We start from the raw sequence: 14,615 nt of genomic DNA, 5'->3' as shown, positions 1-14,615 counted from the left end.
TTCCTACCTCACAGTACACAATTTAGAGTGTAACTGAAACCTGCCTGGAGTGTTTTCACTGACGTCAGAATTATGCGCATGACCCGGATGTGCAGCCGTCATGGAGGCACTGACGAGTAAACAAAAGATGAGGGAAACGTGTGCTGTGTATTTACATCTAGCCCCATACATCCAAGGACTTGAAAAACTACAAAAGCTTAGATGCGATATGATGGTAAGGTTTAGTTTCAGAGTGGGAATTGCTCATTTTTCCCACTCTGATTGGTGCCAACCTAGTTAGCTTAAAAGCAAAAGAACTTACCGTGGTTACTGCTGCTATTTGCCATAAAGTGAATTACTGACACAGCAGCAGGGTGATAGTCTGTCTTAACCACTGTGGTGAAAAATAAAGGCTGGTGTCGCAGACCAAACGGTCCCCTGCTTGCACATGTGTCATTTTGGAGCGTCAGCAGCGATTCACCGATTATCGCCTCGTTTCTGCTTAAAACTGCTCTCCAGTCATCATCTGTCTCAGCAGCAGATATCTGAAGCTTTAGTACAACAATCATTTCCACATAAATTCATCATTATTTCATAATAAAAAACAGGGGACTGATCAGAGCGCCATAGCAGCACGTCTGAGTCTGACTCTTTGAGTCTGACTCTCTACACCCAAAACGATCCAAGGAGAATAATGTGATTATTAATCATCCGATGACAAAGTAAAACCTCTTAAATCATTCTAAAGTCAGTTTTAAGCAGAAACAAGATAGTTTTAAGCAGAAATGAGGCGATAATCGGTGAAACGCTACTGACGCTCTGAAATGACGCATGCGCAGTGAAGCCGGGGGGGGGGGACCGATTTTTAGCATTGGCAGTAGGTGTGGGTGTCTGTTGGAAATAGTTCTGCAACTCAGTAACTCCGTGGCCACGTAATCATGTCGAAGTGGGTATGAGCCTTGCGAAGTTCTCTGTTGCGTTGGTGGGTATCGCAATGCAATTTACCACCAGAACAGTGAGGGGCCGTGATGAGAAAACATGATGGACAGGGGCTTTCTTGCCACTTGCCACTGCCTCTGGTCTTTTTTTTTTTTTTTTGAGATGGACATATTTGTCCTTCGACTACCGCCACTTCTTTATGCAATCATCGACCTCTAAGCCAACGTTATGTGGAGTTTCCCTCCATGAATTGCTGGATCATTTGAGTGTCTGTAGTTTTTCAACGCTGTGTTGTAAAGGAGGTCATAATTTGTGGACTTCGTCTGCCAAAAGTTCCTCTATTTGTTCCATAATCAAAATGCAGTTGTTAGGTGCACTTGCCATAAATTTTTGGGAGGTGCACATCAGGCTATGGAGAGGGTTCACAATAACACAGATGGTTTTGGGTGGCTGTGGAGTTGCGGATATGGAGTAGCATAAATTGTACCAGCAAAAAAGTGAATTAGATATGTAGGCCAAGAAGTAGACAAGGGAAACTGAAATATGTCTAAATATCTAATATGCCACCTTCCTAAAATAATGGGCTAAGTCATTTTTTCCAAAAGTGATTTTTTTTTTTTTTGCCTATATCATCTCCCTATGATGCTGGCTACCTGTGGCAAACTCGCTTAAATCTTCAGCTGAGGAGATCATGCAATTCCACCCCAGTTGTATAATGGCCTATCTCAAGAGTGTGACTTAAGCCATATTATTTTGCCTAAGTCAAAAGAATAGTGACTTAAGCAATTTTAGAAGCTTTTCAAAATGGCGACTGCTTCAGGAAAATGAAACTCTACTCAGCCACTAAAGCTCTTATGTTTTCCTTTGTGTTTTCTCAAAAACACAAAAACATGACTTAGGCCTTTATTTTAGGAAGGTGACAATATATTGAAAGTGTTAGCAGTGTGGAAAAGTAATATCACCAATATGGCCGACTTCCGGTTCCGTGTTGTCACGTGAAAAAAAAAAAAACAATCGATCCACTGCTGCAAGTAATTAAAGAATGCTATATTTCATAGCTGCGAATAAACGCCCCCAAATCCTACATACTGTATCTTTAATGTTGTGATCACAAACGCGTGTCCGAACCTACACGGCTTTGTTACTGGTATATAATGCAAAATGCATGTGGACTTGTGAGACTGAGAGAGGCTGGAGGAGCTCGAACTCGGCTCCTGGTCCTGCAGGAGATCCAGGTCGGGTTTTGCAGCCGTCCGTGCGGCTCGGTAAAATGGCTGTATGTAGCGGAGCCTCGTGTTGGTTGGGTTCGTTGCCTGCCTCCTCTACCCGGGTTCAGTAACACAACTCCCACAACAATTTCTGTCGCTTTTTTACGCATTGAATGGAGCCTCCATCACCTCTCTAAACCGTTTACGGACCTGCGACCAGGGGGATGGCGGCCGGATTGGGTCCGGTGTAAGGGGTGGGGAATGAATCGACACAAGGATAAATGGGTATAAACTATTATTTATATTCAATGCTAGCTTTTGATTGTGACTGACTCGCGTAAAGACAGAGAGATAGAAGAGAGACAGAGAGAGAGAGCGAGAGAGGGGAGAGAGAGAAGAGAGCGAGAGAGAGAGGTGGGGGGGGAATATCATGGCCGCTCAGGTCGCCAGCGCCGCCACTCTGAATACCAGCCCGCCTTCAGAACTCAGAAAGCCGGATCGAGACCCGAAGGAGGAGTCGGTACCGGGGGAGAAGCACTCAGACAAAAAGCAGCCGGGGTTGGACAACGGATCGCCGGGCCGGGGGGATCTGCAGGACGGGGCCGACGCTGGAAATGCAGGGGGAGGAGGGGAACCCGAGATGAAGAACGGGAATGGGAATCCGCCCAGGGCTAACAATAATAACCAGAATGACTCTGTCGGAGCGGAGGGGAACAACCACCCCGGTTTGGTGCATCACCACGGCCCCGCTTTCCCTCCACCTTCGTACGGATACAGTCAGCACTACGCTCGGGCCCCTTTTCATCAACATGGCGGACAACAAAGCCCTGGCATGGCAGCTGCTGCGGGTCCGGTCGTGCAACACGGCAACATGATAGACCCGTATCAGGCCAATTCGCACGATCATGGCTTCTCCAATCACCAGTTTAACAGTTACAACCCGTTTCCTAACAGGACTCCATATCCGGGCCAAGGGTACGGCGTGAACTCCCCTCGCAGCGGCCAGGCGCCGACGGCTGGAGGACAGCAGCAGCAGCAGCAGCCCGCTAAGCAGCAGCAACCGGCGCCGAGCGGGGCAGCTATGGCTGGATCTTACAACAACCAGAGGTATAACATGGGAAACCCTCAGCCCACATCCACCCCGACCCTCAACAAGCTGCTGACCTCTCCCAGCTCGACGCGGGGCTACCCGACCTACCCGCCGAGCGACTACAGCAGCAGCAGCAGCAGCGGCGGCGGCAGCAGCCAGGAAGCAGCCGGGAAAGCGGCGGCGGACAACATGGGCAGCGGCGGCGGCCAGTATGGAGGCAGCAACCCGGCCAGCTGGCAACAAAGGAGCCATCACCCGTCGCCCATGAGCCCGGGGAGTGCGGGCCAGCCGCTGGGTAGAACTCAGGTAAAAAATAAAATCAACCCCCTCCGTTCTTATCGGAGTTCGTGTCTGGTTTGCTTCACTCCTCTTTAAGCTAGTTCAAACGTTAGCAGGCCAGCCATTGTCTAGTTCGCAAAGACTCTAAAATGGCTGCCTGTCGTCTGTTTTTTCATCCTTTACACACACCACACCTTTAAATAAATGTTTTAATCTAATACAGCTCAAAAGACGTTCCTTGGTACTCGTTTAAAGCTAAAAGTTGTTAAATAAAAGCGTCGTGGAGGAGCCGAGAAGGCCCGACTTTGGGGGTGAAAAAGGAGGCTAAAATGCCTCCTTTTCACCTCCTCGTACACTTTTTTCTGCGCTTCAACCTTCGTTTTTGCGTGTATTCCAGTATAAATGTAGCAGTAATACACAAACGTGTTCACACGTTATTATGCGATAACAGAGCGTATATTTGCATTTCTGTTGCTTTATTTTCCTGTCCCCTTTAAAAAAAACAAACAAAAAAAAAAACAGGTCATTTTGTGGCTACAGTGGAAGGAATGCGCTCCATGTCAAACAAATCTCTCCCTGTTGGGCTTAAAAAATGCTTTTAAATGTTCTGCATGGTGTGCGAAAAGCTTGTAAATTCTTGTCGTTTGATCGCGTATCGATTAATTGCGACTCCCTTCCGTGGTCGCGGCCGCGTACGCCGCCTGTAAACAGTCGGTCGAGCCGCAGCGGCGAGCAGGCTGCAGGTTTGCAGTTTGCACTGGGATTTGAATTGTGGAGGTAAAAATCCTGCTGTCAAAGCCAGGAGATAGTTGGTCTTGGTTTGACATGCTAGCTGAAATCTGATTGGCTCCTCAATCCACTGCTCATGGCCATTTATAATTACATGTGATGCAAGGCAACAGTTGCTGATAAGAGCAGACAGCATTAACTCATCAGAGGGTCACTAGAGGCACTGCTGCTTCGCTGCTCTTCTATCCTCTTCTACAGCAGCATTCAGTGTGGCAAGTCTTTAGATTTGCTACTTTATTTCCCTTTTAGCATGCATATTTCAATGTCACAAAAAATCAAGAGAGCTGTCCGCTTGGTTTTGCGCTCATCCCATCGCAGTGTGTAACCTGATGGTTGAAAATTTTACTTATTTTACAGTGGCAGACTGCGTCATTGTGTATTCATGCTCGTGTCCTTGTGTCATTGGAGTAGGGTTGTCAAAAAAAAAAAAGATGCTTCTATACGAAGCAGTACTAAAAAGTAATATCAGATTAGATACTCATTTGCAACAGTATTGATGGAAAATTATTTGGGAATGTTTTATTTATTTTTGCACTACCTATATGTAAGTTAACAATTATGTTACTGTACTCTGTTTTTGTTTTGTACTACGTCAGACAACTCAAAATAGTGTTGTCATTGATTTTTCAATTTCAATTTATTTTCATTTATATAGCACCAAATCACAACAGAGTTGCCTCAAGGCCCTTCACACAAGTAAGGTCTAACCTTGCTAATAGAGCCCGACCGATATGGCTTTTTTGAGGCTGATGCCGATAACGATATTTGGATGAAAAAATGCCGATAATCGATAAATCGACTGATTTGCTGATAGCTGATAAATCAGCCGATACTATTATTTTATTTTATTATTTATGAATAAAATGTTCTTTTTTGGACCCTTAACAAAAAAGGTATGAGCTAAAAGCTAAAGCTTTGTCCTCATATTGATTAACTTTATAACAGAGAAGAATTTTCAAGTTTAAAAAATGCAATTTTTTAAACATGCAATTGGAGCAGTTAGGGGGCTATTCAAACAGGCCAACTAGTAAGATATCACTCCTGAAAACGATCTTTGCCATATCACGTGAGGTAAATCTGCCCTACGATTGGATTTTGGAAAACCATGTGACGGAGAACCAATTCTGATTGGACACTCACATTGCGCACATCATCACGCATCTTCTATGAGGAGTACCAAGATGGCCAACGGTGGATGAAAAGTTGCAGAGTTAACTTTTCAGCAAAAAAAAAAGTAAGTTTCTATCTCATATCATTAAAAAGTTATTTACAGTTTAGTAAAGCTTGGTCCCAGCCGTCATATACGACGGCATCGGCCCCAGAGGGTTTATGGCGAATGGCAATAATTCCCAGAACCCTTCTGGACGACCAGTGAATCTGAATGTTTCAACCTCTTGGCAGTAAACGAAAGTTTTTCATGCTGAAAATAAGGTCTACACAACGTGGGCTTGATAAAAACCGTGACCGACGGAATGAAGCACATTTGACACATTACTACATAAACTGAGTTAATCAAACTGAGTTGAACTGAAACTGGAGAAATGTGGGGTGAATGTAATCGCAAAGTTATTACAATCAACATCCTTATAAACTTACTTGTATGCTTTTGTCTGCCGATCAGTGCAGTGTGACGGTGAACTACGGGGGCTGGTGATGAACACATTTAAGCAGGGGTGTAAGCAGCTCTCAGTTGAATGGAGTCAGAGCTCCATCTACTGGGACAAACGGTGCAAGGACATTTTACATTGCCGACACAAACACAAACTGTTCTGTTTATGAAAAATTATCGGCGTTCTATCGGCAAAATTTCGGTCGATAGTGAGCACTTTGAAAAGGGCTTATATCGGCCAATAATATCGGCCGGCTGATACATCGGTCGGGCTCTACTTACTAACCCCCAGAGCAACAGTGGTAAGGAAAAACTCCCTCTGAGGAAGAAACCTCAAGCAGACCAGACTCAAAGGGGTTATTGTTATGTTATTATTCTAATCTTTATTTGGGAAAAAAAAGTCTGTTTAATTTTTGGTTTTGTTTTTATCACTTTTCCCCAGTGCTGTTGAAAATGGTATAGATTATTGGGTGTTTTCCTGGGTATCTATATCAAGTTTGAAATTCTAGTATTGTGGCAGCTTAGTTTTGGACAAATGGCAGTATCTCTTTTAATGAGGTTTGATGGTGATCTGTTTGTTTGTTAACAGGATTACTAAAAATGATTTTAAGTGATCACCAAATAATGGAGAAATGGTGAATGTGTATTAACACAAAATTCCCAGTAAGTCTTTTTTTTTTTTTTGAGAAGAGATTTTATTTTTCAACATTTCAAACATTCTCTCAAAAAATGTACACACTGATCTTGTTAAATCCTATCAAGTATTATTATGGCAAACATGACATGTCTTCACAGTCACCTTGCAACAACCTCTTGGTATAGTTATCTTTACAAAGGGTAAAACAAGTAGATGATCACAAGCATAGAGTACAGGTGACATTTGAGATTCTAGACATGAATTTTACATGGGTTGGTCCATGTAAAACGTGGCAATCAAATACTGTGTTTAATGGTGTCATCCACAGTCAGATGATATATGTAGCAACATACCAATTTTTTGTGTTGGGATATGGCGTCAAATGTACCAGCTGGTCTTTGGCTGGTACATAACGTGGAAATAAAAGGCACTAAAATGCAAAACATTCCATAGGGGTTTCATTATAAATCTCTATCTTTAAGTCTATTTTGGGACCCATCAAAAATTGTGTTTTCTGTAATGCATTCTTAAGCAGTGGGATCAAAAGCAATCTCACTGATATCAAAGTCAATATCTACTTAGTTAAAAAAATAAATATTCATTGCCACTACACTAGTGGAGGTAGAATGCGAATTGACAGCTTACCTTCTATGATACGTGAAGCTCAAATATAATAATTATCCAATTTGGGCAACCATAATTTAGTGCTAGCTGGGGTAGCATGTCTGCCAATCAGTTGGAGCTATTTCTGTCTTCTTTCTGGTTAAATTGCTTCTCCTGAGGTCAAGAAAAATGAGAACTGTTCCCCTTTAGCACCCATTACATTGCGTCAATGGGTTTTTACACCCATCGACGCAACTTTGTTTGTGTATGACTAAATTACAGAAATGGCACAAACCTACCTTCAGATATGTATTGAATGATGCTTGGTTTTACCCTCAGTGCTGGTTGCTATGGCGCGTAGTGCATTGTGGGAGGCAAATCTGACTTCTGCAGTAACCCACAACAGAAAATCTTGAAGTGAAATTTTGTGCCAATAAGGAGTCACTTGTATTATATTGAACAGACATGGGTGATGTTAATAAGGTTATTACATTCTAACAAATAGATCAACAGAATGCAATATACTGTTGCAAAATTCTAGGGTTTTGTAGCTAAATGTGCTTCCCAAAATCTTTTGCTTAACGGGCATCACCTCGTCCACATCAAAATTTGTCTCATTCATAATTGAAATGTATGCAGCTGACAGGTTTAATCAAGCTCAGTAATTTATTGAAATCTTTCAAGTTGGCCCATGTCAAAATATTAAAGAAAGAGAGAAAACAAAAAGGGAAACAGAATTCACAACTGTATTTTGATAAGCCTCAAATTTTAGTAGCTTCTTCCTCTTAATAACTTTGATTATTCCTCTATGTTTTGCATGTGAGCAAATGAATGCTACTGAAAGAAAAACCTTTGTGCAGAGGTAGTTAAATGGGTGTAATGTAGTGTTTGACCATTATCTGTGTTTCCTAATAATACATCAGTTTGTCTTGCTGACTTACATAACTGTTCTGATGGTTGTGGTCCAAAGATCAGTTCTTTAAATGGAGGTGGATCGGCACAATTATTCCATCTTGATATTATCAAAAGTCATATTTGAGCACTGCTCTGTCAGCTTTGCACGTGTGTTGCCACTCTGTCTGGCATGCCACACAACTTTCGCTGTATGCTTGCAAAGAATTTCCCCCCAATCCTCCCCCCCAAGCCAATCAGAAGGCAGTCCACCATCTCTCACCCGCCAAGGGAGTTTCCTCTCCGTCTTATGCAGATTAGCCATGTGCTGCTCTTATTTATTTCATTTCATTATCTTGGATCTACAAAATGTCATGTAAGGCATTTTACCTGCTATTTGTAAAGGGCTGGTCACAAGCAGGAAAGGTTCCCCTTGTCCAAGTGCACATCTGGGAATTCAATTCATGTAATGAGAAGGGGACACTTTTAGTCACCCAAGTATGTTCTTTTGTTGAAATTAATATGAACCTCAATGTGAAATTCTCATTCTTTTCATTGAAGCAGTTTTGTCGTTATGTGAGGTAATACTCAAGTGGCATCCTGGCAAATGTAGTTGAAGATGTGGATGTGGTGTTTATTTTGTAATCTGAAAATTAGTTCTAGCATCTTGGTTAAAAGGCTGAATATGCTCTTGTGCCTCTTTCACGCTCTCAGGCTGTTATGGAAACACCTCCTTCATTTCTGGTGTCATTCATGCAGAGCCAAACTGCCGTCTCTCGGGGGGGAAAAAAGAAACTTGGATCAAGCTCAAAACAGTAGCACAGCTGGGATATGTTTAAGATTGGGCAGACTGCCCTCCTTTCGAAAGCAGATATATATAGCTCTGTTGACTTCCGAAACTACGGCAAAGTGAGGTGGAAAACAAATCAGAGTAATGACCGTGGGAAATATGGTGGAAAATGCACAGTCTTCTTATTCATTCATGTTTTTAACCAGATTTTTTTTTTCTTCTCTACACTAAATATTGCATCCCTGAGTCTGCATCAAAGTAGGGAATTGATAAGATTTGCTCTGCCTATCTGGTAGATTCTTTTTTTAATTCCCTTATTGATTCCTGATCAATTTTATGTGTGGGGAAATATTAACGTCTAGAGAGATTTTCAGCATTAATGCAGCTGTTTCCTGGGAGCTGGATGCAAAGGTTGACATCATGACATTATATTTGACATCATGACACATGAGGTTGCAACACAGAACTGTCAGAAAAAAAATTGTTGACAAAGAGGAAAGGAATTGGTAATATCTGATGGATATGCTTCTGACTGATTGAAAAGTTTGGACCTGGTTATCAAATTGAACCGGTTCTCAATTCCCATCCCTACATCTAAGTCATAATGTATGCTATTTCTGTTTCTCCTAATCTGTTTGGTTAATGTACTGTATTGCCTTTGTTCATGTCCAGCCGCCTGGTTCCATGGACCCAATGGGGAAGATGAGAGGTCAGCCATATGGGGCAGGTAGTCCATACACGCAGCAGTCACAGCAGGGACCTCCCACAGGTCACCAGGGGCCTGGTTACCCTGGTCAGGGTTATGGCCCTCCGGGACCCCAGAGATACCCTGTAGGAATGCAAGGACGCACCCCCGGAGGCATCGGAAGCATGCCTTATGGACCACAGGTACTGGTTCCATTTACTCATAAAATAATCATGTTTCTCTTCAGTTGTTTTCCAAGGCTTAGAATGTTCATGTTTTCTGTATAGATGGGCCCTTATGGACAGCAAGGACCAGGAGCATATGGCTCCCAGGGTCAGGCATCGTATTACAGCCAGCCTGGCCAGGCTTCTCACCCAAGCCAGCAACAGTCTCCTTACTCCCAGCCTGCTCCAGGCCAACCAGGTGGGCAAACGGCGTACCCTGGACAGCCCCACCCACCAACGACTTCCGTGTCACACACTCAAGGAGGACCACCATATCAACAGCCCCACATGGCCTCACAGTCCCAGGGGCCACTGCCAGGCTCATCCCAAGGGACCCCACAGTCTCAGACGCCTTATTCCCAAGCCTCAGCCCCACCGTCTGGCCAGTCTCCTTATTCCCAGCAGCAGGGTCCTCCTAATCAGGCCCCTCAGCAGCAAAGTTCCCAGGCTCCTCCTGGATCTCAGAGCCAGTCCAGCTACCCTGGGTCCACACAGGGTCCTCAGCAGCTCTCCTCACAGCAACAGCAGACACAGGCTCAGCCTCCACAGCAACCACCGGGACACAGCCAACACCCACAGAGCCAGCCTGCAGCTTATCCACAGAACCCTCAACAGCAAGCACAGCAGTCACCTTATCAACGCTTTCCTCCTCCACAACAGCAGGTACTACAGCCGGCCTGGGATCACATTCTTCATACTGAATTCTCTTTCTCTGCATGTGTTCATGTGGATGGGGTTTTTGTGTTACTGGCAGTACACTTCAGCACATGTTCTGTTGTCTTTTAGGAGGTTTCCCAGGACTCATTTCAATCCAATGCCCCTCCATCCACTCAACCTAAAACTGGCCAAGAGGACGGTCAGGGCCGTCCCTCCAGCCTTCCGGTCAGTTATAGTTGCATTAGAGTAGATCTTGGAAATCCTTTTTGTCACAGCTGTTTTTTTCCCCGTCCTCTTTAACCTAAGTTAAAAAGGATTGTGTCACATGGTGCTTTGTAGTCTCTGATGTCACAGAATACATCAGTACTACTTTAAGCTTAATGCATTTTTAATTTCTTGATATCACTTTGGGTAAGAGTCTAAATATTTTTTTGGTTGAGTTGTCTGTGTCATGGCTGCAGGACCTTGTGTTAATGCATTTTTAATTTCTTGATATCACTTTGGGTAAGAGTCTAAATATTTTTTTGGTTGAGTTGTCTGTGTCATGGCTGCAGGACCTTGTGTCCCTGCATGGTTTCATACATTGTGCCGTTAAGTGCGGCTGACGCTGTCTAAATGAGTAAATTTGAGATGAATACGAACGAGTTTGTGTGTTGAATTCACATGGCAAGGCTGCTGCTGTGCTGACTCAGCGCTCATCCTACAAACCTTGGTAACCATGACAACCCCCAGCAATAATGTGCTTTTATTTTTTTTTTCGCTTTGAAAAGATAAGTAAAGGCACAGCCCTCTGAGTGAGTGTATGTGTGTACTGCTGTGTATTTTTTTTTTTTTACTACACTAACGTAAAAGGAAACAACACACAAGCACTAAAGATGACTTGATTCTAACAGGTAGTACTATAAATATTTCAGATTAATCCTTATACATATCAAATACCTTTTTACCTTATTATTTGTTAAATAGCACTTATAAAGCCCAGTTTCCACAGAGCCGGTCGGTACGTCATGGTACAACACACTAGTTTGTGTGTTTCCACCTCCAGATTTAGGAACGGGTACCAAAATAACTGACCCGTACATTAACACTTTTTCAGCACCCATCGGTTGGGGTCCCAAAATTATCGACCGATTACAAAAGGGGGGTGCTAACCCACTGCTGTGCATTGATTGGCTCAGCAACTAAAGTGAAAGCTGCAGTCCTCATGTGAACAGTTCAGACTGTTCAAATATTAAAATCATGCACACACTGATTAAATATAAAGTATTAACCTTAACCTTAAAAACGCTGGCATATCCAGGCATACCTCTAATAAGTTATGGGTAAATTTTGTATAAGTTTAGAGCATGTTGAAGCACGCTGATATACTTCTTAATACACTGAGTACCTGAAAACATTTTGGGCATGCACAATATTTTCAACTTGTGCCAATGTACGACTCATGCATTCTGCATATGCAAGGCATACTGTAAGTTGTAGGTAAGTTATGCGATTATTGACACACATTTCTTCTGTTATTCATGAGTCGAAATACATCCATTGTTGCTGTCCATTGATTGAAACAAAGCTACAGTCCTCATGCAAACAGACTGTTTCAAATATTAACATCATTCACACACTGGGGATATATAAAGTCTTAATCTTACCTGTTCATTTCAGTCAGATTCATCATCACAGCCTGACAAAAAGATAACCACATAAAGCATCCTGATTTTGGAAATCCACGTTTGAAAATACTTTAATTCCTTGTTGTGGCTGAAGAAATGTAGCATTTTAAAGCAAGTCCATCTGTGGTTTGTGCGTTTCTCTGCTTGAACCAGAGAATGCCGGCTCTTTGCGCCACAACAAGACAATTGACTTATTTTAAAAGTTGAGAGTCACAGCTCCTCATTCATTCACGTCGCCATTTACCACGGGCATCAGTCGATTCTTCAGCATTCTGCAGGCAATGAAAATAAATCCCATGATCCACTAAGACAGAAATAAAATAATGTTAAATTACTCTGTTTTTCCTGAGTATGGAAAAGAGATGACGCTCGACAGTGTACGTGCGCTCGATGGCGTGCTCAACAATATTCAACTGTTCCACCTGCCAAACAAAAGGGTACTGCCGGTGGTGGAAATGCAAACCAAGCCAGACTTGACTGTTCTGGCACGTATCATACCGTGCAGTACTGACCCGAGCCACTGGGTGGAAACGGGCTGTCAGCATTGCCAAGATGTGACAGCTGCATAATTTATTAGGTGTACGCCCACATATGCCAGCATTTGTACTATGGTCTGCATATGCTGGCTAAATCGTCAAGGTGTGACAGGTCCCTTATCTGTTACGTCGTTTCAGTCGGATTCATCGCCACAGCCTGATGTAATCTCCTTATTTTGGAAAAAGACATCTGGAAGTACTTTATTTCCTTGTCGGGGCTGAAGTAACAGGGTTTTTAAAGAAGTCCCTCTGTGTTTGTCTGCTTTGCGTGCGTTTCTTAGCCTGAACCAAAGGATGTCAGCACTTTGTCCCACAGCAAGAAAATTAACTCATTTTAAAAGGTGAAAGAATCACAGCACCTTATTCATTCATGGCAGCATTTACCATAGGCATAAGTCAACTCTTCAGCATTCTGCACTTGACAAAAATAAATCCCACCATCCATCAAGACAAAAATTAACAGGACATTGTGTGGGCTCCGTGTGGAGAGGTGAGGCTGCGTGACAGTGTACATGCTCTCAATGACATGCATGTCATCATCTACATACTCCGCCTACCAAGCATAAGGGTGCTGCTGATGGTGGAGACAAAGTAATGCTAGATTTAACCGTTCCGACCCGTACCATACCATGTCTTGCTGACCTGGACCGCTCAGTGTAAACGAGGTTTAAATGTTTGCTTTTGAGCGAGGGGTGTAACAATACATCATGAATCGGGATAATTGTGTTGTGCACCCTGTATCAAATTGTGTTGTTTTTTGAAGTGAGTATGAAAAGTAAAGTACTGCGGGGAATAAATAAAGACCTCTTGCAGAACAATTATAAATGATTATTAAATATACAAATTTGAAACTGATAACATAAATTTTTCAAGTTTTACGTTCACAACAGATTACGTTGCATTCGAAAAGTATTTTCAGCGCTTCATTTTTTCCACTTTTTTTTGTTTCAGCCTTATTCCAAAATGAATGAAATTATTTTTTTCATCAGAATTCTATATACAAGACCCCATAATGACATTATGAAAAAGGTTTAGATTTTTTGCGTGTCTAAACTGAGCAATCATGGGGAGAAAGGCCTTAGTCAGGGAGGTGACCAAGAACCCAATGGTCACTCTGTCAGAGCTCCAGCATTCCACTGTGGAGACAATAGAACCTTCCAGAAGGGCAACCATCTCTGCAGCAATCTACCAATCAGGCCTGTATCATAGAGTTGCCAGGGTGCAGCCACTCCTTAATAAAAGGCACATGGGAGCCCACTTGGAGTTTGCCAAAAGGCAGCTGAAGGACTCTCAGACCATGAGAAGCAAAATTCTCTGGTCTCATGAGACAAAGATTTAACTATTTGGTGTGAATGCCGTAAGTCATGTTTGGGGGAAACCAGGCACCATCCCTACAGTGAAGCATTGTGGCAGCATCATGCTGTGGGGATATTTTTAGAGGCAGGAACTGGGAGATGAGTCAGGATTGAGGGAAAGATGAATGCAGCAATGTACAGAGACATCCTGGATGAAAACCTGCTCCAGAGCGCTCTTGGCCTTAGACTGGGGTGATGGTTCATCATTCAGCAGGACAATGACCCTAAACACACAGCCAAGATATCGCAGGAGTGGCTTCAGGACAACTCTGTGAATGTCCTTGAGTGGTCCAGCCAGAGCCCAGACCTGAATCCGATTGAACATCTCTGGAGAGATCTGAAATGGCTGTGCACTGACGCTCTCCATCCAACCTTATAGAGCTTGAGAGGTGCTGCAAAGAGGAATGGGCAAAAACTGCCCAAAGATAAGTGCGCCAAGCTTGTGGCATCGTATTCTTGAAGACTTGAGGTTTTAATTGCTACCAAGGGTGCATCAACAAAGTACTGGGAAAAGGGTTTGAATACTTATGCACGTGTGATTTCTTATTTTTTTATGTTTAATACATTTGCAAAAAAAAAAAAAAAGTGTTGTCATTATGGGGTGTTGTGAGTAGAATTTTGAGGGGAAAATGAATTTACTCCATTTGGTAATAAGGCTGTAAAAACAAAATGTTAGA

General features: G+C 42.9%; 1 protein-coding gene across 3 annotated transcripts in view; it reads left to right on the top strand.

Annotated features, from left to right (window-relative positions):
• The first annotated feature begins 2,130 nt into the window (after window positions 1–2,130).
• Window positions 2,131–14,615, top strand: part of arid1aa (AT rich interactive domain 1Aa (SWI-like)) — a 46,657-nt gene continuing 34,172 nt past the window's right edge. The window contains exons 1-5 of one of the 3 annotated variants that reach the window (XM_034175156.1): window positions 2,131–2,463; window positions 2,495–3,522; window positions 9,487–9,702; window positions 9,787–10,386; window positions 10,510–10,605. In XM_034175156.1, coding sequence (XP_034031047.1) covers window positions 2,557–3,522; window positions 9,487–9,702; window positions 9,787–10,386; window positions 10,510–10,605 — 1,878 coding nt within the window. In that variant the 5' untranslated portion in view covers window positions 2,131–2,463; window positions 2,495–2,556. Of the gene's footprint in view, window positions 2,464–2,494; window positions 3,523–9,486; window positions 9,703–9,786; window positions 10,387–10,509; window positions 10,606–14,615 lie in introns of those variants that run through there. The other 2 variants (XM_034175157.1, XM_034175158.1) reach the window with 2 other exon arrangements.

Source organism: Thalassophryne amazonica, chromosome 7 (genome assembly GCF_902500255.1).
Source record: "Thalassophryne amazonica chromosome 7, fThaAma1.1, whole genome shotgun sequence".
Taxonomy (NCBI): Eukaryota; Metazoa; Chordata; class Actinopteri; order Batrachoidiformes; family Batrachoididae; genus Thalassophryne; species Thalassophryne amazonica.
Note: the sequence above shows the minus strand (reverse complement) of the source record. Positions and strands in the feature narration are given on the sequence as shown.